Below are 21,444 nucleotides of genomic sequence, written 5' to 3'. Positions count from 1 at the left end.
TATTTAGCAGTTCAAAAGAAAGTAGTGTTTTTTTCTAACAATGATATTGGAATGAGGTTAACTAGTGGTCAGCAAGCTTGGAAGTAAAAGAGCTCTAACACCTACATTAGGAAAAAGCCCGATTGTGCCATTTGTCAGAAGCAAGCAATTCATGGGAGTGCACTGGTCGGGTTAGTATAATGAGTACCTCCTCAGTAACTTGAAATCTAATGCTGTCAAAGAAAAGCTGCAAGAAATTAAAGGCTAGCTCTTGCTGATGATCTGTCAGGCAACAATAGAACATCCAAAAGGTGGCCAGACAATCAGTTCCAAAAAATATCAGGTCTAGAGTAGGAAGTCTTGCTGAGCAAGTATTCTTCTTAATATTTATGCATTTGTGTAAGTATCAAAAATAGCATTATTTTAGATTTTCCAAATGTCACTTGTTACTTTAGGTATAGTTAATTTATAGCCTATATTTATGATAGCTAGCATTCTTAGGGAAGTGATACAGTTTTTTAAAATGTTGTCTTAATCTACTCTTTCTTATTTATTGAGATAATAATGTATTGTATAAGATTTACTCAATAAGTGTATGATCCAACTGTTCTTAGTGTATCCACAGAATTGTACAAACATCACCACTATCAATAGCTGGACATTTTCATCACTTTCATCAGCAGTCATTTTTCATTTCACTCTTCCCCTTGCCTATCTTTCCTCTTAGCCTCAAGCAATCACTTACCTACTTCCTGTCACTATCTATTTATGTTTTAGCCAAGTTTTTAAAAAATTGATTTATTTCCACTTTAAAGGCAGAGAGATAGACAGAGAGTGATCTTTCAGCTTCTGGTTCACTTCCCAAATCCCCACAACTGGCAGCCAGGAGTCTGAAACTCAACCCAGAAGTCCTATGTGGGTAGCAGGGAAGAAAGTACTGGAGCCATTACCTGCTGCCTCCTAGGGTGCACAATGACTTAGTTTTTAAATGCTGTCTTAACTCAGCCCCTAGCTTTTCTTACTGAGCAGTCCAGTAAAGTCAGTACCCTCACCACTTCCCGTATCAGGCTCTCATACTGCAGACCCCCATGCACCAGCACACATATTGCCCTTGGTTAGGCAGCTAGAGCTCAGTGCCCTTGAGCCCACACAATTATTCAAATCAGACAATTTACAGGGAGTCCATGAAACCTAATTAACCTTAGTCCACTTGTCACATACAAGCTGGTCTCTAAAGCTCCAGTTACTCTGTCCTGGGTACAGCTTTTCGTATATCCCTGCCTGGCAGCCTTCTGTTTGGAACTCCGAGTAACAAAGCATTTTGCCACTCATCTATCTGGCACACTGTTAATGCTTAGGGCCCATATCAAAAGAATCTCTAAGTTTTATAAAACAGAATTCCTAGCCTGTTTTGTATTTTTTTTTCCTCAGACACTTTCCCAGGGCTAATCACATCCTTTTTCATCCTGCAGTCTTCAGTGTGGATTAATGTGTAGAAATCTTGTGCAGTATGTGGTGAAGTTGTGTTCCTCTAGAAATTTTGCTTTATACTGCTCAGCGATATTACCAACCTCCTTTCATCTTTATGTTATTTTTTACTTAAGAGCTCTTAGTCCGTATAAGCAATAGAAATCCAAACACCCAATCACATAGGGCTATGGATTAATAGGAGCCTTTAAAAAAAACTGAGGGGCTCAGGCCAAAGCAGGAAAACTGGTTCATCTTCCTCCCATGACAGTGGCCATAGTTTTCCCAGTTCACTTTCATAGTATCCATTCTAGAATATTCGTTTTATTTATCTTGGATCTTTAAATACAACTGTTCACCTTTTAAGGTCCCAATTCTAGTTTTATTCCAAGTGACCATTAAAATCCAATCTCTTGGCTATTGGGAATGAAAATACCAACACTCTTACCAAGCATTGGAAATCTTCTTAGGGGTAAATATATTGAAGTTATACAAATTTAATAATTTATTACTAATATCAACTTAAAACAGATTCAAGCACATAGTAAATGTGCAGCAGATGTTATCTATTCTCATTAATATTTATTATTGCTTCTATTAATGGAATTCCTCCCAGTACATATCTTATTTTCTCCATGGCCAGAAATGGCACATCACAACCTTGCTATCAATATGTTCTAAAATGTATTTATTTTTCTGCTTAAGCATAAAAACATTATGCTTTTTACTGAAAGTTACCATACCCTGACATTACATGTTTACTTGATGCGGATATTTTTGGACATCCCACTCAATATACTAAGAGATTAAAAAATAAATTAAGATAATTAGTGTCAGTTGTTTCATTAGAAATTACTCATAAGGGAGAATTTTTGCTCAAGGGACTGAATCACAAATACCTGACCAAATTTATTAAACTGAGTTGCATTGTACTGATGAGTATTAATTACTGTCTTAACTCAAAAGTTTGAATTAAAGAATTTTTTTCAGCTGTACTATATGATGGATTTTTACTTATAAGATACAATTAATACACTTCATTTTACCAAAAATAATATACAAGATGGTTGCTGTGGGCATTGATCCAGGTGCGTTTAGCAAACACAGAATGAAATCTGGAAAGATACGCCCCTATTATCAATTTCATCGATTCTTGCTTTGCTACACTCAGTAAAGTACATTTGAATCCAAGAAGCAATTCAACAAGAGTAGTTTTTTTTAAAGGGGAGATAAAATATATCATTAAAAAAAAGAAAGAGAAAAAATAGAAGCTATCACTCTACTCTTGGGCCAGACCGCAAATACATCATTTAATTACATCAGTGGCAGAAGAATTAAAGGTCTCAGTAAAATGTGTTTCAGTTGAACTTAAAAGATAAATCTTTCATAGCAATCAGCAGAGCTAATATGAAAACTACAATGCGTCACTATTAATTATTCAGGGGAGTAAATCACAGACTGAAGTTCAAGGAATTACATTTTATTCCTAAATTTGTCATTATGATGCTGTGTGACCTTGATAAGGCCACTTACCCTTTCTTTGCCTCAGCTTCCTCATCCATAAAAAGAGGATGAAGATGTACCATCTGAGAGCATAAATTCAGCCTATGGTTGATTGGAAGGCAGTTTAAATATACTGCTACATTAACTCTGTTAAAAATGTTATACCAAGTACAAAAACGATACTAAAATTATCACATCTTTGTAGCAATCGCCTCGTTCCTACTGCTTGCTTTTTTTGCAGTCAGATTTTCTTTCTTCACTTCCTCACTTTTCTTGCTGACTCTCACATTTAGTTGGGAAATTTTTTTTTCGGATGTACCAATTTCACAATCTATTCTGTTGTCATTACTTCACTCTTCGATCCAGCCCTGGAAATTAAAAGCCTTTTCAACTGATCTGACTAATTTTCAAACTTTATGATGGAAACCTGGTTACTTTGTTTTGAAGCTTTCTTTTGAAAAGTATGGTCAGGCCATAAGGAGAAATAAGAACTAAACAGACAAAACAAATACGTAATTGCATCTATACTTCTGAAAAAAGCTATTTAATGCAGATTTCTTTTTCTTAGAACAAACAAGTAAATACAACTATTTACCAGTACTAATGTCTGGGTTTTTTTTTTCTGGCCTACATAATTTCTATTTTCAGAAGAACCAAGGAGAATTCATTTATTTTGGAATAAAGATTTATTTATTAGAAGGAGAGGAGAGAGAGAGAGAGAGAGAGAAGGAGAGAAGAGAGAGAGAGAGAGAGAGAGAGAGAGAGAGAGAGAATCTTCTACCAGCTAGTCACTCTTCAAATGCCTGCAAGCCATGGCCCAAGCTAGGAGCCAGGAACTGCATCCTGGTTTCCCATGGGGCGGGGGCGGGGGAGGGGGGACAGTTACCTAGGCCGTCATCTGTTGCCTTGCTGTGCACATCAGCAGAAGTTAGATTGGAAGTGGAATAGCTGGAACGTGAACAGTCACTCTGATACCAGCTGCTGACATTGCGAACGATGCTTTAAGCTGCTGTGCTGCAATGCCAGTCCCGCTAGGTCTCTTACTGATCACGTCTGGACAGGATTTCTCCATACTCATATTCCAGCAAATAATCGGGCACAGGGCTAGGGTTTAAGCTATAGCATAGTTGTCAGAGTTTGGTGCACAGAACCCAAAGATATGCCAACTTACATCAGTACGAAGTTGAATATTTTCACATTCTTAACTAGTAATATTAAAGTACAAGAAGTTGCTGCAAACCCCAAACAGAAGTTAATATCAGATCACATTTTGAGTACTTGAGTCTCTGCCATCCATGTGGGAGACCTAGAAGGGTTTCCTGGCTCCCGGCTTCAGCTTGGCCTTGCCTGGGCTGTAGCAGGGATTTGGGGAGTGAATCATGGGATGGAAGATCTCTCTCCCTTCCTCCCTCCCTCCCTTCCTCTCCCTCTCTCTGTCACTGCATCTCTCAAGTAAAAATGAATAACAAACATATAAAACACCTATTTGAGGTCAAAGAAGCCAGACAATAGAATATATAACATATGAATACAAATTTATAAGTTTGAAGAACAGGCAAGATTTAGCTATATTGTTTAGGCATGCACTATTATCTAATGCACTGTAAAAAGAAATATGGGGTTGGTGTTGTAATGCTTGGGTTAAGTCTACTGGAGCACCAATTCTAGCTCCAGCTACTTCACTTCTGATCCAGCTCTGTGCTAATTCACCTGGGCAGGCAGCAGATGTTGGCCCAACTAGTTTGGCCCCTGGCCACCATGTAGAAGACCCGAATGGAATTAAAGACTCCTGGCTTCAGCTTGACCCAGCTCTAGTTGTTGTGGCATTCTGGGGAGTGAAGTAGTGTGAGATCCCTCTCTCTCCCTTTGTGTCATTCTGTTTTAAAAACAAATAAATAAATATGTTTTTAAAACCTGAGAAAAAATACCGTAAATCTCACATATGCACCAGCTGGTGGTGCAGAATCTAGTAGGGAGAAAGGATTTATAATTAGATGGACACACATGGGGCTTCTTTGGTGCATACATTTCCCTGTTCCTTCACCTTGGTGAGTTCTTTGGAAAACATGCTACCTGTGTGTTTATATTTTATATAATTTGTTTATTATATTTCACTACCAAATTAAAAGTAACAAGTGAAGACACATGAGATGGATTCTGGATTTCTTAGCAGGGAAAAAAACTGTACCTGTGAATGACGCATTCCAGGAAAAAACAGAAGTATGTAATAGTGTGTTCCACTGCTTTATTTTTTTAACATTTATTTTTTTATTCAAAAAACAGATTTAAAGAAAGAGGAGAGACAGAGAGAGAGAGATCTTCCATCCACTTCTTAAATCCCCATATGGCCGCAATGGCTGGGGCTGTGCCAGGCTGAAGCCAGGAATTAGGAGCTTCATTGGGGTCTCCCACATGGGAGATCGCGGTCAAACATTTGGACCATCTTCCACTGCTTTCCCAGGTACATTAGCATCAGAATTGGAGCAGTCAGGACTCTAACTGGTACCCATATGGGATGCTTGCATCACAGACTCAACAGATTATGCAGCAGTGTTGGCCTCTCCATTGCTTTATATAAGACCTTTTATATATAACATTTTAAACAATTATTTTAATCAAAACACAGATATTTCCAATAAAAATCTAGGTTTTTTTTTTTTTGACAGGCAGAGTGGACAGTGAGAGAGAGAGAGACAGAGAGAAAGGTCTTCCTTTTCTGTTGGTTCACCCCTCAATGGCCGCTGCGGCCGGCGCGCTGCGGCCAGTGCACCATGCTGATCCGAAGCCAGGAGCCAGGTGCTTCTCCTGGTCTCCCATGTGGGTGCAGGGCCCAAGCACTTGGGCCATCCTCCACTGCCTTCCCGGGCCATAGCAGAGAGCTGGCCTGGAAGAGGGGCAACCGGGACAGAATCCGGTGCCCCGACTGGGACTAGAACCTGGAGTGCCGGCGCCGCAGGAGGAGGATTAACCAAGTGAGCCGCAGCGCTGGCCAAAAATCTAGTGGTTTTTTTTTTTTATTATTAGGAAAGAGAAGCTAATCTGGTGGAATACAAAGAACAAAACATATCTGGATAGACTGGGATGGCATGTTAAAAAGTAATATGAAGCATCTTTTGAAAAACATTTGTTTATTTATTTAAAAGGTAGACAGAAAAAGAGGTAGAGAGACACACACACATACATACACGTAGAGAGAGGATCTTTCATTCACTGGTTCACTCCCCCAGATGACCAGAACAACCAGGGCTGGGACAGGCTGACACTGGGAGCCAGGAATTCCACCTAAGTCTTCCAAATGGATATCGGGGAGCTGAGCATTTGGGCTGTCATCTACTGCCTTCCCATGCCAATTAGCAGGAAACAAGAACACGATAGACTAGTAGGGACTCAAAGAGATTCTGATAAGGGATGGGGCCATCCTAAGCAGCGCCTTGACCAACAGTACCACAACAACTGTCTGAATATGAAACATCTTAATGTGAAAATTCAGCCTTATAATTTTATCAAACCGTCCAATAACAGGTAGGTATTTGACTTAAAGCAAGGAAGATGAACCTATTTGATTTAAAGTTGAATACAAATCATCAATATAATGTAGGAAATAAAAAGATTTAGTACTAATAGTAATATTAATAAAAGTGGAACTTGAGATCTGGAAGAAGGAGTTCATTCTCTATTTTTCAAATGTCAAGAGTATTATTCTGACAATTGTAAAAAATTTAAATGTAATTGATTTAAACTGGAGTGTGTTAATGATATTTAATTAAATAACTGAAGAATGTACATCTGTTGAGTGACTATTTAGGTCAGACATTATCCTAAATTCTTGAATTCGAGTACCCAAAATTAAAAATCATACTGCCCCTATTAGTTTCATTTTCTTTTGTAAATACCTTGGAAATTATCATTCTGAAGTTACAGTAAGAAAAAGCCAAAAAATGTGAATATTAAAAACTTTTCTTGAGAATTAAGGATTCAAGGCAAACAACCACTCCCAAACTTGGAGAGTAATAATATCCACAGTTATAGCTCAGATTGCTTACTTAGAACAGAAGCCACTGAGCTTCAGACTCCAGATATGACACAGATGTTGGAATAATTAGACAGGGAATTTAGAATACCAGTTTTTAACAGGTTTAATTTCCTGTGGAGGAAAGTAGATAACATGAAAAAACAGATGAGTAATGTAAGCAGAGAGACTGAAATTCTAAAATGAATCAAAAAGCAATGCTAGAAATTGAAAACTGCCACAGAAGTGAAGAATGCCTTTGATCGACCCATCATTAAACTGACCCAGTAAAAGAAAGTATCAGTGTTCATAAAAATAGGTCAGTATAAAGTTTACCAACCAAATGCAGTGACAAAGTTGATAAAAGCACAATAATATACTCAAGAACTGAGGAATAATTTCACAAGGCATAAATATATGTATAATTGGAATACCAGACGTAGAAGAAAGAATGGCCCAGAGTAAATACTTGAAATAATAATGACCACAGAATTTCCAAAACTGATAACAGACTCCAAAACAGGAACCTCAGAAAAAGACAAGCAGGATAAAATACCCCAAACGCTAACATCTAGATTACCATACTCAAACTACAGGAAAAACAAATAAAGATAAACTATGGAAAGAATATAGGGCAAATGTATCTATAGAGGAAGAAGGATTAGAATTGATGTGAACTTCATACCAAAAAATCATACAAGCAATAAAAAAAATAGAGTAGGATATTGAAAATAGTAAAACACACACACACACACACACACACCTGCACACACAGTCTAGAATTCTATATCCAGCAAAATTATCCTTCAAAGAGAAATAGAAAGGCATTCTATATCTTAGAAAAAGAGGGAATTTATTACCACTAGACTATCACTGTAAGAAATGGTAAAGGAGGATTTTTCAGGAAGGAAGGAAATGTATAGGATTAGAAACATGGATCTACATAAAGAAGAGTACAAGAAAAGGAGCAAATGATGGTAAAATAAAATCTTTTATTTATCCTATTCTAAGTTGATCTAAATGATAACTCTGATTAAAAGTAACAATGAAAATATATTATTGAATGATTATAGCATATGGATAAGTGAAATGAATGACAACAGCATTGTAAGTGATAGGAAGGAGAAACTACGAATATACTCACTAAGGTACCTGTACTATAAGTTCAGTGAGAAAATTCTTGTTCACATATGGGATTATCTCCTTTTAATAAAGAAATATCTTAATGAATGTCAACATATATATTTATTATAAGCCAAGGCAGCTCCGCTATAACTAAATAACATGTTTTGCATAATGTTTACATTAAGAACAATATGATAATGATGTGCAGAAAGCCAAGCTACAGAACAGTGATTCATCCTCCTCCTCCAGGAAATGCATACTTTTGTTGCTTTCCTGAGGGATATAATTTAGTTTCAAGGAATTGTTCTTCAATTTGGCTACAAAGTAAATGTGCTAAAGAAGCACATCATTTAAAGCAAGGTTACACATAATACATCTTCTTAACATATATGCTGTTAGCTCTTAAAATGCATTTTAATATAAATTTTTAACTCTAGGAATGCAGTTCTCCATTACCCATAATTTTATACATGGGAACTTCAAAAATTCATGGAATATGGAAACACATTATGTTTATTTTCATGCAAAAGTGTTTGATGCATAGTTTGTCATAGTATATATTTTCTATGAACTTTCTGAAATCTCATTTAATCAAGTTTTGCTTTGTAATTTGTTTTTCCAAATCAATGTCATAGATAACGCTACTTAAAATGGAAGCATTCATGATAATTAGGTGATTAAAAAGTTTCATTTAAACTTTAACTTCTTCTTAGTAATCAAAACTTAAATATTTTTCATTTTCACATGAAGGAAAGGAAATATGTTCCACAAGGCTTAGGAAAGTATAGTATCCTTGGAAAGCATTCAGGGGAAAAGAGTTCCACTTGTATTCTTGGGTCTACAAAATAACCTTAGATAAGTTGTGTTACCATTTGGGTCCCAGGGTCCAGTTCGCATGAGACTGAGTTCTAATCATCTCCTACTGAGTAGCAGTTTAGAATCATAGTATTTATAGAAGGGAGAAGGTTGTGCTTGCCAAGTATTCTACACTCTGAGGAATGAAGACTAGGGGTACATACTAGTTCTATTCTGAAAATATCTTTTTGTTTTATATTTTTAATTCCTTTGCCTCAATACCTAATACTTACAAAAGCTACTTCAGTATAGATTGAAAGCAAAAAAAGAGAGAGAGAAAAACATTTTACTATTATATAGACAATTTTCTACTGGTCCATTAAAAATACAGGGAGGTAAAGTGATCAAGTATTGATTTAGTTGTCTATACTGAGATCTATTATACATAGCAAAACTGAAAATCAAGCTATTAAAATGTTTACCATACGGACATAATCTAAGTAAAAGACTGAATACTCATTTACTGTTCAAGTCTATCATATATTACAAGTGTCAGCTGCTTTGTGGTGCATTTGTCAAAAGCATTGCTAAAGAGCATCTTATTTGTTTAAATGACACACATACTTCTGTCAGTATCATTATTACTCATCTGATGAATTCCATGAAAAGAAACATAGTTTTTAAGTAAAAGTATATAATTTCAAGGTTTAGAAGAATTTGATTATTATAATATGTAAGTCACTACCACAAAACAATTTTTATACACTAGAAGCTATTTTAAATGCATAAATGAAGGAATTAAAGTATTTTAATTTAAAATTATTAATGTCCTTTTTATAGTTTTTCTATGTTTCACAAATACACAATCATATAAAAATAGTCACCACCAAGAATCTCTTTCAATAATATGAGAGTCATATCTTTAATATCCTAGTGTTGCTCTCATTTACCCTCCCCCTTTTATCACAAACTACTTTAGATAAGTACATTTTAAAGTTGTAAAACATATGAATACAATTTTCTACATGAAAAAAATGATATACTTTCGGATATAATTCTGCACTTTGCAGTCCGCTTTCGTACATATTGCCTTACCTCATTCTATCTTCACAAAAACCGTATGAAATAAACAAGGTACATTTAATCATTACCATTTTCTCTATGAAGAAATTAATATTCTGAAGGCTGTGGTGATTCAATCAATGTCACATGACTACTGAGTTGTAGCTTCATGATCGTAGGCTGTGTTCTGAATCCTGCTCTCATATCCTTTCCCCTTAGCAACCAGATCTGAGAATGATTCCATGCATCACATCTCTCATAATTATTCTATGACTGTACCTAAAATTATGCTATTTTCAAGTTGATGATAACACATATATCAGACTCATAAGTGATAGATGAATAAAAAGGAAAAGTGATTTTTCAAATTTGGAGCAGGATAAGAAGACAGAGTAGATTTCATATATTCTATTTCACCAATCTGTAAAATGTTTCCAAAATTGATATCACCACAAAATATAAGCATAATTTCCTGAAACTGCAAACTCATTATTTCAGGTACTTTGAAAGGCTTACATTTCTATAATTCCCTAATTATAATTCTCCTCTTTAACCTTTCAAATAAATTTCAGCACAAGATAGTTTAAAAGCAATGATGAATAAATTTCACCTATAGGAAACCACTTAGCATTTGGTTAAGTACTTCTTTCATTGCACAGATTTTAAAAATCAATATGCAGCACAAAACTAACTTAAAATGGTAATTGCATTTCTTGCAAATGAAATACTGAAGATTGTGATTACCTGTAACAGTCAATTCAGTAGTTCTTCTCACAACAAAGCCTCCATACTTTAATTCACAGGTATAATTTCCAATGTCATCTTCTCTGACTTCTCGTATAAGCAGGGTATCTCTTTTGAATACAATACTCGGCCTCCATGTTTTTGTCCTACATTCCTAAATAAAGAACATAAAATTTTGGTAATGCACATAGTAACTGAAAAATAGAGAAAAGTACTTTAAATAACTAAATCCAAAGCTTCTCAAGTTTTAAAGAAACTAAAGAGTTTGAAATTGATTCTTTGGGGATTCCAAGATGGCCGAATAGGGAACAATGCGCTGCACTAGCCTAGGGATAAAATGCTAAAAAAAAAAAAAAAAAAAAAAATATAGGAAGTGCACTCTCGGACTGAATTAGAGAGAAAACCACAGTGGAAATTCTATGGAAGGAAGAGGAATGCTGTGGACCTGTGTGGAAGGTGCAGATGATGTGCAGCACAAACAAGGACACAAAACATGACTCCTGCAGCTGAAAGCCAGAGAGGGCATCAGCTTGGAGACAGAGGTAAGACCAGAATGCAGCAACCCTTGGTGATATAGCTAGAAGGAGAGCATGGCATGAATCTGGCCTAGAGTACTAGGGGCTAGAAGGTACCCATGGAACCAGTAGAAGTAAAAGGATCACGTTTTTCTCAACCCATCCTCCTCACCATGGCACCCAGAACCCAGCTGAGGGCAGGCTCCATTTTGGGCTAAAGTGGCAGCTGTGGAAGCCCTTGTGTGTTCATACAGCAACTGGCTGAGACAGGGCACCATCTTCTCAGCAGTACTCACAGCAGCAGCAGGGAGAGGGCAACATTTGGCCAGTGGCTCTTATGTACATGTGTGATCCTGAGATTCTAACAGAGGGAAAAATCTGCAGTCCCCACCGATTTTGAGCCTGGCTGGAAGGACTGACAGGGAGCTGGGCACCCATGTAAGACTGGAAGGTACCCCCAGCCTCTGAATATACCTCACACTTGGGGACTCAGGCTGCTTAGGCAGAGCACCCACAGACAGCTGCTCAGGGAACAATTGCCTTTCTGTGGACCAGACTGGGTGGTGGGGTGGAGCAGATCCAATGAACCCAGCAGCTGTGGGAGCCTTGTGTGCTGATACTGTGGGGACTTTGTGGCAGCATAAGAGGGTATAGGGTGTATCTGGGTCTCTTGGCAATCACTGCATGTGGCTTTACATGCTCAGAGCTCCCTGGTTGCCTGGGATGGGTCATTGCACCAGGATCTGTGCTTGGAGTGAGGACTGTGCAGATCTTTTGGGTGGTTCACACGATGTTGTGGATGAGTGTTGAACCCACAGGGTACTAACATTCTGGCACTGATTACCTTGGAGGAGAGAAAGTGAGAGGGTGATCACACCAACAGAGGTGACCATTCCCCCCATTCTGTTAACAAGAGGAGATCTACCACATCTAACTTGGGTGTCACCCTTGATACTTGCCCCACCCTGGAGCACTGACCAGAGCTCCCTGGACACATATAACACAAACCTCTGGATATTCACTGAAAGTGCAGACATTCCACTAAGCCACAGAGGCATAATTCAAACACCAAATCCATTAGAGGAAAAAAATCAAAAAGTATCTCCACAAATGCTTAAAAATAAATGCTTAAATTCAAGAAATAAAAAGGAAGATATTATGACCCCATTCCCTCAGCCAAGGAACACAACATTTCAGTACTAGAATGTGAAGATAAAGAAATTGATAAAATGTCAGAAATGGAATTCAAAAGATTAATCACAGGATTACTCAAAAGCAATCAGAAGCAAATCCATGCACTAAAGAAATTCATACATGACATGATGAAAATTTTTACCATGAAATTGAGATTTTAGAGAGAAACAAATCTGAAATGTTAGAAATGAAGAATCCAGTAAATCAAATAAAAATATGGTGGAAAGCCTTAACAATAGACTTGTTGAGGCAGAAGAAAAAATATCAGAGCTATGAGAAACATCTTTGGAAATAATTCAATAGGACCAAAAAAAAAGAAGAAAGAAGAAAAGAAAGAAGAAAGAGGAAAAGAAAGAGGAAAGAAGAAGAAGAAGAAGAAGAAGAAGAAGAAGAAGAAGAAGAAGAAGAAGAAGAAGAAGAAGAAAAGAAGAAGAAATAATTTTAAAAATTAATTAAAAACAGTATTGGAGATTTATGGGATACTATCAAATGACAGCTCTTAAGAGTTCCTGAAGATGTGGAAAGAGAGAATGGACTAGAAGGCTTATTTAGTGAAATAATTACAGAAAATTTCCCCAATTTGCATAAAGAAAGGGACATCCAAGTACAGTAAACACACTGAACTCATAATAGACATGACCAGAAAAGATATTCACCATGATACACTCTAGTCAAACTTTCAACAGTAAAACATAAATATAAGATTCTAAAATGTGCATGAAAACTGTTGAAATCTTTACTCAGTATAGAGTTGATCTTCTGTATATAAAGTTAATTAAAAATGAATCTTAATGAAGAATGGGATGGGAGAGGGAGTAGGAGAAGGGATGGTTTGTAGGTGGGAGGGTGGTTATGGGAGGAAGAACTGCTATAATCCAAAAGTTGTACTTTTGAAATTTATTTTTATTAAATAGAAGTTTTCTATTAAAAACTAAATAAAATGTGCACAAGAGAAATACCAGATCACCTTCAGAGGATCTCCAATTAGATTCATGTCTGACTTCTCATCAGAAACTCTAAGGCTAGCAGCAAATGGAGAGATTAGTCTTAAGTGAAACAAAACAAAACTGTCAACCCCGAATACTGTATCCTGCAAAGCTATCATTTATGAATGAAGGTGAAATAAAGATTCCATAACAAACAGAAATCTAAAGAATTTGTCACTACTCCTTCAGCCTTACAAAAGATGCTTAAGGATTTGCTATACACAGAAAAACAGAAAGATAGTCATCATTATGAAAGAATGTGAAGGCAGAAAAACTCCCAGCAAAAGTACAAAGGAAATCCAAAGTAAACAATGGGGATATTTATGGAAAAATGGCAGGGCCAAGTCATTACTTATCAATAGTCACCTTGAACGTAAATGGCCTAAACTCTCCAGTTAAAAGAAACAGACTGGCTGAATGGATTAAAAAAAAAAAAAAAACATATTTTTGCTGCTTAAAAGAAACACATCTTGCCAACAAAGATACATGTAGACTGAAAGTGAAAGGATGAAGAAAGATATTCCATGCTAATGGAAAGCAAAAAAGGGCAAATGTAGCAATCGTAATATCAGACAAAATTGATTTTAAAACAAAAACTGTTAAGAGAGACAAAGAAGGGCAGGGCACTATGTAATGATTAAAGAATCAATTTCATAGGAAGATATGACTATAATAAATGTATATACACCCAATTACAAGGAGCCTGGCTATTTAAAAGAAATGTTAATGGATCTAAAGGGAGACATAGACTCCAATACAATATGAATGGGGACTCAACACCCCTCTTTCATCAACAGACACCAACAAGACAGAAAACCAACAAAGAAACAATAGAGCTAACAGACGTTATGGACCAAATGGACCTAATGGATATCTACAGAACTGTTCACTCCACTGTTGCAGAATACATATTCTTATCAGTGCATGGAACTTTCTCTAGGATAGACCATATGCTAGGTCATAAAGCAAGTCACAGCAAATTCAAAAAATAGAAATCATACCATGCATCTTCTCTACCACAATGGAATGAAGTCGAGAATCTCTACGAAACATGTAAACACATGGAGAATGAATAACATGCTCCTGTATGAACAATGTGTGATAGAAGAAATAAAAAGAAAAATTAAAAAATTTCTGGAAATGAGTAAAGATGACAATACATCATATCAAAACTTATGGGATATAGCAAAACAGTGTTTACAGGGAAGTTTATAGCAATTGGTGCCTACATGAAGAAAATTGAAAGGTCCCAAATGAATGAGCTATTAATGCATCTCAAAGACCTAGAAACAATCACAAACCAGACCTCAAAGTAGTAGAAGGACAAAACAATTAAAATTAGAGAAGAAATAAGCAAAACTGAAACAAAAAACACCCAATATAGAACATCAGGGAAATGAACAGCTGTTTAAAAAACAAACAAACAAACAAAATTGAAACATCATTGGCCCAAAAATATAAAGGGAGAAGACTCAAATTAATAAAATCAGAGATGAAAAAGGAAATTTTACAACAAATACTACAGAATTAAAAAGAATCATCAGGAATTACTACAAAGAGCTGTATGATAACAAATTGGGGTACCTACACGAAATGCATAGATTCCTGGATATATGCAATCTAACCAAAATTTAATCATGAAGACACAGAAAACCTAAACAGACCAATAACCAATATGGAGACTGAATCAGTAACAAAGACTCTCCCATTTGAAAAGTCCAGGAACAGATGGATTCACTGCTGAATTCTATCAGACATTTAAAATAGAACTAAATCCAATTCTTTACAAGCTATTCCAAAACATTGAAAGGGAAGATTCTTCTCAAACTCTTTCTATGAAACTTGCATCACTCTAATTAGTAAACCAGAAAATGATACAACAGAGAAATAGAACTGTAGTTCAATATACCTGATGAACACAGAAGCAAAAATCCTCAATAAAATATTAGTTTATCGAATCCAACAACAGATTAGAATGATCATTCACCTGGACCAAGTGGGATTTATCCCAGGTATGCAGAGATGGCTCAACATTCTCAGATCAATAAATGTGATACATCATATTAACAAGCTGAAGTTCTTCATATTGTTATCTCAATAGATGCAGAGAAAGCATTTGATAAAGTACAACATCCTTTCATGAAAAAAATCCTTAAGCAAATTGGGTATGGAAAGAACATTCCAAAACACAATCAAGGCAATTTATGACAAATCCATAGTCAGCATCCTATTGGATAGGGAAAAGCTGTAAGCATTTCCCCTAAGATCCGGAATCAGGCAAGGATGTCCACTCTCACCACTGTTATTCAAAATAGTCCTGGAAGTTTTAGCCAGAGTCATTATGCAAGAAAAAGAAATAAAAGGGATACAAATTAGAAAGGAGGAAGTCAAACCATTTTTATTTGCAGATGACATGATTCTAGATATAGGGGATCCAAAAGACTCCACAAAGAGACTTTTGGAATTCATCAAAGGATTTGCTAAACTGGCAGGTAAAAAATTAACAGACAAATCAATTGCCTTTGTATATACAGACAATGTATGGCTGAGAAAGAACTTTTAAGATAAATCTCATCAACAATACCTACAAAAAATAAATTTAACCAAGGATATCAAAGATCTCTATGATGAAAATTATAAAACAGAGAAACAGAAGACACAAAAAATGGGAAAATCTTCCATGTTCATGAATATCATCAAAGTGGCCATACTACTAATTTACAGATTCAATGTGACCCCAATCAAAATACCAAGGACGTTCATCTCAGATGTATAAAAAACAATGCTAAAATTCATATAGAAACAAGAGACCCTGAATATCTAAAGCAATATTACACAACAAAAACAAAACCAGAGGCATCACAATACCAGATTTCTAGACCTACTACTGGGCAGTTAAAATCAGAACAGATTGGTACTGGCACAAAAACAGACTTATAAACCAATGTAGTAGAATAGAAGCTTCAGAAATGAATCAACATAACTACAACCAACTTATTTTTGACAAAGCAGCTAAAATCAATCCTTGGAGGAAGGGCAGTCTCTTCAACAAATGGTCCTGGAAAAACCTGGATCTCCACATGCAGAAATATGAAACTAGATCCCTACCTTACACCTTACACAAAAATGCACTCAAAATGAATCAGATACCTAAATCTATGACCTCATACCATCAAATTACTAGAGAATATTGAGGAAACTCTAGAAGATGTTGACAAAGGGAAAGAATTCTTGGAAAAGACCCCAGAAGCACAATCAAAGCCAAAATTGACAAATGGGACTACATCAAGCTGAGAAGCTTCTGTACTGCAAAAGGAACACCCAGCAAAGTGAAGAGGCAACTGACAGAATGGGAGAAATTATTTGCAAACTACACAACTGATAGAGGGTTGATATCTAAAATCTATAAAGAGCTCAAGAAACTGAACAACAAAACAAACAATCCAGTTAATAAATGGGCAAATACTTGAACAGGCATTTTTCAAGAGAGGAAATTCAAATGGCAAACAGACACTTGAAAAAATGTTCAGGATCACTAGCCATGATGGAAATGCAAATCAAAACCACAATGAGGTTTTACCTCACCCCATTTAGAATGGCTCTCATACAGAAATCAACAAATAACAAATGCTGGCAAGGTTGTGGGGATAATGTACCCTAATCCACTATTGGTAGGAATGCAAACTGGTCCAGTCACTGTTGAAGACAGTATGGAGATATCTCAGAAATCTGAATATGGACCTACAATATGATCTAGCCATCCCATTCCTGGGAATTTATCCAAATCCAAAGAAATCAGCATATGAAAGAGTGATCTGTACCCCCATGTTTATTACAGTTAATTCACAGTAGCTAGTATATGGAATCAACCCAGATGTCCATCAACTGTTGACTGGATAAAGAAATTATGGTATATATATATATATATATATATATATATAATTTAGAGTACTATTCAGCTGTAAAAAATGAAATCCTGTCATTTGCTATAATATGGATGCAACTGGAAACCATTATACTTAGTAAAATAAGCCAGTCCTAAAAAGTTCCCTGACCTTGGTAACTAATAGTGTACCTAAAATGTAATGTATTGGAATGTAGTTGACATTTTGAGATTTGATGACTGTTTACAGCCTGTGTCTCTTCTGTTGAGGAACAGTTTTTTTTTTTTCTTCATACTATTCATTGAACTCTTTACTTAGTGTAGGATTAACTTTAGAATCATTCAGTAAAGTGAAAATTGATCTTTGTAAAAATTAAGAGTGGGAAAAGGAGAGGGAGGAAGAAGAAGGGTTGGAGTGTGGGCAGGAGGGAGGGTAGGGTGGGAAGTACTACTATGTTCCTAAATCTGTATATATGGACCACATGAAACTTGTATAACTTAATTGAAAAAAAGAAATTGATGCTTAAGAATTGATTCCTTCTCCAAATCTCTGCTCAATTTGAAAAGAGTATTTTTAGAAAAAGTTATTAACTTCTAAAATTAGCATTTCTATTTCAGATAAATGCTGATTTATTAGATATTAGAGTGCATTTATATCTACATATATATCTATGTATGTATACATGATATACATGATATATCTATATATATCAACATATACATTGACATCATTTTGGAAGCAAATACTTCACATTTGATGATTATGAAATTATTGTTGCTGATGTTAATATAAAAAGACAAATGTTTTACTTTAATAGAAATCAGAAAATTAGTTGAACTTCAATTTTTGAAAAAGTTTAATGATGCATTCAGTAAAAATTAAATCTATTCATAGTATGCATATTCTATGATCCATGTGAAAAACAGTCAACATTTATATGGAAGGTCCTTCCAGTCCCCTAAATGTTTGTCATTGTTGATAGACTTACCAAATTATAGTCTCTGAATTAAGCTTTGGATTATAATGACGTTGGCTCGAGAGACTTCTGTTTTTGCCAAACAGAAGTCCAATTACTCCAGCCAGATTTGAAATCAAGGGAATGAGAATAAAATAGCTTTAAATCCTTGACACTTTTCAGAGGTAATATTATTTCTAAAAAAGTTTTATTGCCAAATCAAATTTTTTCAGTCCCTTATTTCAGTATAATTGGAAGGCAATTAGCCAGTTATATCAGATGCAAAGATAAATTTTATGTAACAATATTAGTTGTTCATCAGTACTATACAAATTGTACACTGAATGTATGGAACCTATACTTAGCCAGGATAATTATTTTTATAATATTATACTTTAGTAGTAGCCTTTAAATCCCAACTATTTAGACTATAGAGACTAATGTTAAACCAAGGAAAGAATTTGAATTATATATAAATATATATATTTATATAGATAAAGATTTATTTATTTATTTATTTGGAAGGCAGAGTTACAGAGAGATAGGGAAAAGCAGAGATAAATATTTTCATTTGTTGGTTCATTCCCCAAGTGGCTGCAATGGCTGGGTCTGGGCCAGGCTGAAGCCAGGAGCCAGAGCTGCTTCCGAGTCTCTGATGTCGCTGCAGGGGCCCAAGTACTTGGGCATCTTCCACTGCTTTCCCAGGTGCATTAGCCAGGAGCTGGATTGGAAGTACTGCAGCCAGGACTTGAAAACTTAAATTCTAGTATATACTGCTTTTCTGCCCACCATTCTACTAGTGATAGTCTTAAGGTCATAATGATTGTGATGACAGAAACATGACGAAATGATCATGTGAGAGCAGCCACTTCCTGAAGTTCAGTATGTTTCAGTGAATGTTGTCTCCCATCTTTTAGAAAATTTTTGAGATTCTCTTTGCAAAATGGGAGAAAACACACACAACTCTTAAAAATCAACTTATTATTTTATAACAAAGAAATTGCCTATCGAAAAGCTGAATATACACATATTAGTACTAGAAAATATTTGTTTTTAGAGACATTGGATCAAACTACCCTAATACCACTTTCTCTTGAAGCAAGCATCAGGACTTATTTAGAATCTACCTATGAAAGGTAGGCAAATCAAAGAGAGTACCAGACGAGAAAAATAGTCAATTTTTTAAACAGAAAACTGAAACTCATCCCCACAGGAACAGAAACTAGTGGAGCTAATATTTGAGTGCTGCTTAACCTTATCTGGGATAGAAAACCAAGGGACAAGTAGAAAAACCTTTTAATGATTCCCAAGATGGTATGAATCATCTGTTGCTTGCTACCAAGAATTACAATTAAGTCTTACTCAGAGAAGAGCATTGCTGATGTGCAGTAAAATCCTACTAAAGTTCTTGAAAGTTTGCTTCTTGTTTCATTTCTAATAGTTTTTTAATTCTTGAGCAATCAATCCAGTATAAGTATTTTATATACTGACATTTGTGGCTCTAGATGCTAAGAGGCAGAGATTCCTAAAGCCTTACCTCCTACAAGTGAGACACAGCCAATTTTATACCAAGAATCCTTAAGGGATGGATATTTTATAGTATTTATACTTCATTTTCAGTACGTTCAATAATAAAAAGTGTTTTTATGAGGTAAATAAGCTTAAAAGTACATTCAAGGGGCTGGCACTGTGACACGGACTGGCATCCCATATGGGCATCAGTTTTGTGTCCTGGCTGCTCCACTTCTGATCCAGCTCCCTGCTAATGTGCCTGGGAAAGCAGTGGAGGATGGCCCAAGTGCTTGGGCCCCTGGACCCATGTAGGAGACCCAGAAGAAGCAGCCTGGCCCAACCCCAGTGGTTTCTCCTTCTTGCTCACTATAACTCTTTCAAAAAAATACATTCAAATATCGAACTTCAGTGAATGTTGCTGATATTATGGGAAGTACAGCGGTTTGATTATTCCCTTTTTAAGTTTAAAGTTTCTTTTGGATTTTGAAGAAAGTTATAGTAACACTATTTTTAATATTACAAAAATTCCTTTCTTGGATGTTCTTTAAAATATGTATGCTTACATATGGGCAAAATTACAGCCATTAGAAAAAAATCCATTAAAAATGAGTGTACCATTTTATCACACAGTAAATTCAACCCATTTTGTCCCCTTATTTGGGGATATGTTGAATGCTAATATGAAAAGCCTTGAAATGAATGGTCAAAATATTTTAGTCCCTGGAATTATCAACCCAGACAATAATAAACTTGAAAGAATTATCCATATAAACTTCAACACAGCAGCCTGTTACAATGGGTTATGATAAAAATATTGACCAGAATTTATCAAATCATAGTTTGAAATATTTATATCAACTAGTATAACTTGCTGTAGTATTCTAGAAAGAGAAAGACGAACTATGTCACACAGTTAAATTTTTATCCAATCTTCCCAGAATAAGATACACATTAATCTATTTATAGGCAATAAAATCATTCATAGTCCATACCTTATACCAAAGGATTTCAGGTTCTCTGGTTGGCAGTAAAAAATCTTCTATATCACGGCATGAAATCTCCTTGCTCTTGCTAAGCTCAGCTTTTTCAAAGTACTTCATCTTGGAATTGTAGCAGAGTCCAGTGTCATTTTCGCCCACTGTCAGTGAGATGGATACTTTCATACAGTAAGTGGAGTTTCTGAAACAGAGCAGAATAAATATGGTGACCTGGTGTGAACAAAAAAGCAAGTGCCGCCAAGGCAGTGCATTTAATTCATAAGAGAGAGAGAGAGAGAGAGAGAGAGAGAGACTGACTCATTGTTTAATTCAATTTATGGTATCCTGGCTTAGGTCCACAGGGTTCTGTCTTATCACTCAACTAAACAATGCTTAGTGCTGTGAAGCCCGTTGTATATATTTCAATAGCCAGGAAAACAACAATGTTTTGTTTTATATCCAGGTTCAGTTTGGAAGATGTTCAATAGAGATTTTTCTATCTAGAAAAATAAATGGAATAAAGGAAGATTTAGCCTAGAAAGGAAGTCGTGCCTGTGTCTATATTAAAATTGGCAGACAACAGAGAAGTCGCAAAGTATAACTGACCTATTAAGCATAATGGAAGGATAGGGAGAATGCTGCTCAACTCTTACAGGTGTGGTTGCGATGGGAAAATGACAAGCTTTCAATGAGTTTGGACAGAAAGCTGTCTTGGATAAAAGTATTGCAGAATCACT

General features: G+C 35.7%; 1 protein-coding gene across 1 annotated transcript in view; it reads right to left on the bottom strand.

Annotated features, from left to right (window-relative positions):
* The window catches only part of IL1RAPL1 (interleukin 1 receptor accessory protein like 1), a 1,403,208-nt gene that overhangs the window by 522,447 nt on the left and 859,317 nt on the right, over positions 1 to 21,444 (bottom strand). The window contains exons 4-5 of the mRNA XM_051827650.2: positions 20,723 to 20,909; positions 10,685 to 10,838 (exon numbers count right to left, since the gene is read on the bottom strand). Coding sequence (XP_051683610.1) covers positions 10,685 to 10,838; positions 20,723 to 20,909 — 341 coding nt within the window. The remainder of the gene's footprint in view (positions 1 to 10,684; positions 10,839 to 20,722; positions 20,910 to 21,444) is intronic.

The sequence above is a fragment of the Oryctolagus cuniculus genome, chromosome X (assembly GCF_964237555.1).
Source record: "Oryctolagus cuniculus chromosome X, mOryCun1.1, whole genome shotgun sequence".
NCBI classification, from domain to species: domain Eukaryota; kingdom Metazoa; phylum Chordata; class Mammalia; order Lagomorpha; family Leporidae; genus Oryctolagus; species Oryctolagus cuniculus.
This window is presented reverse-complemented; position numbering and strand designations above follow the sequence as displayed.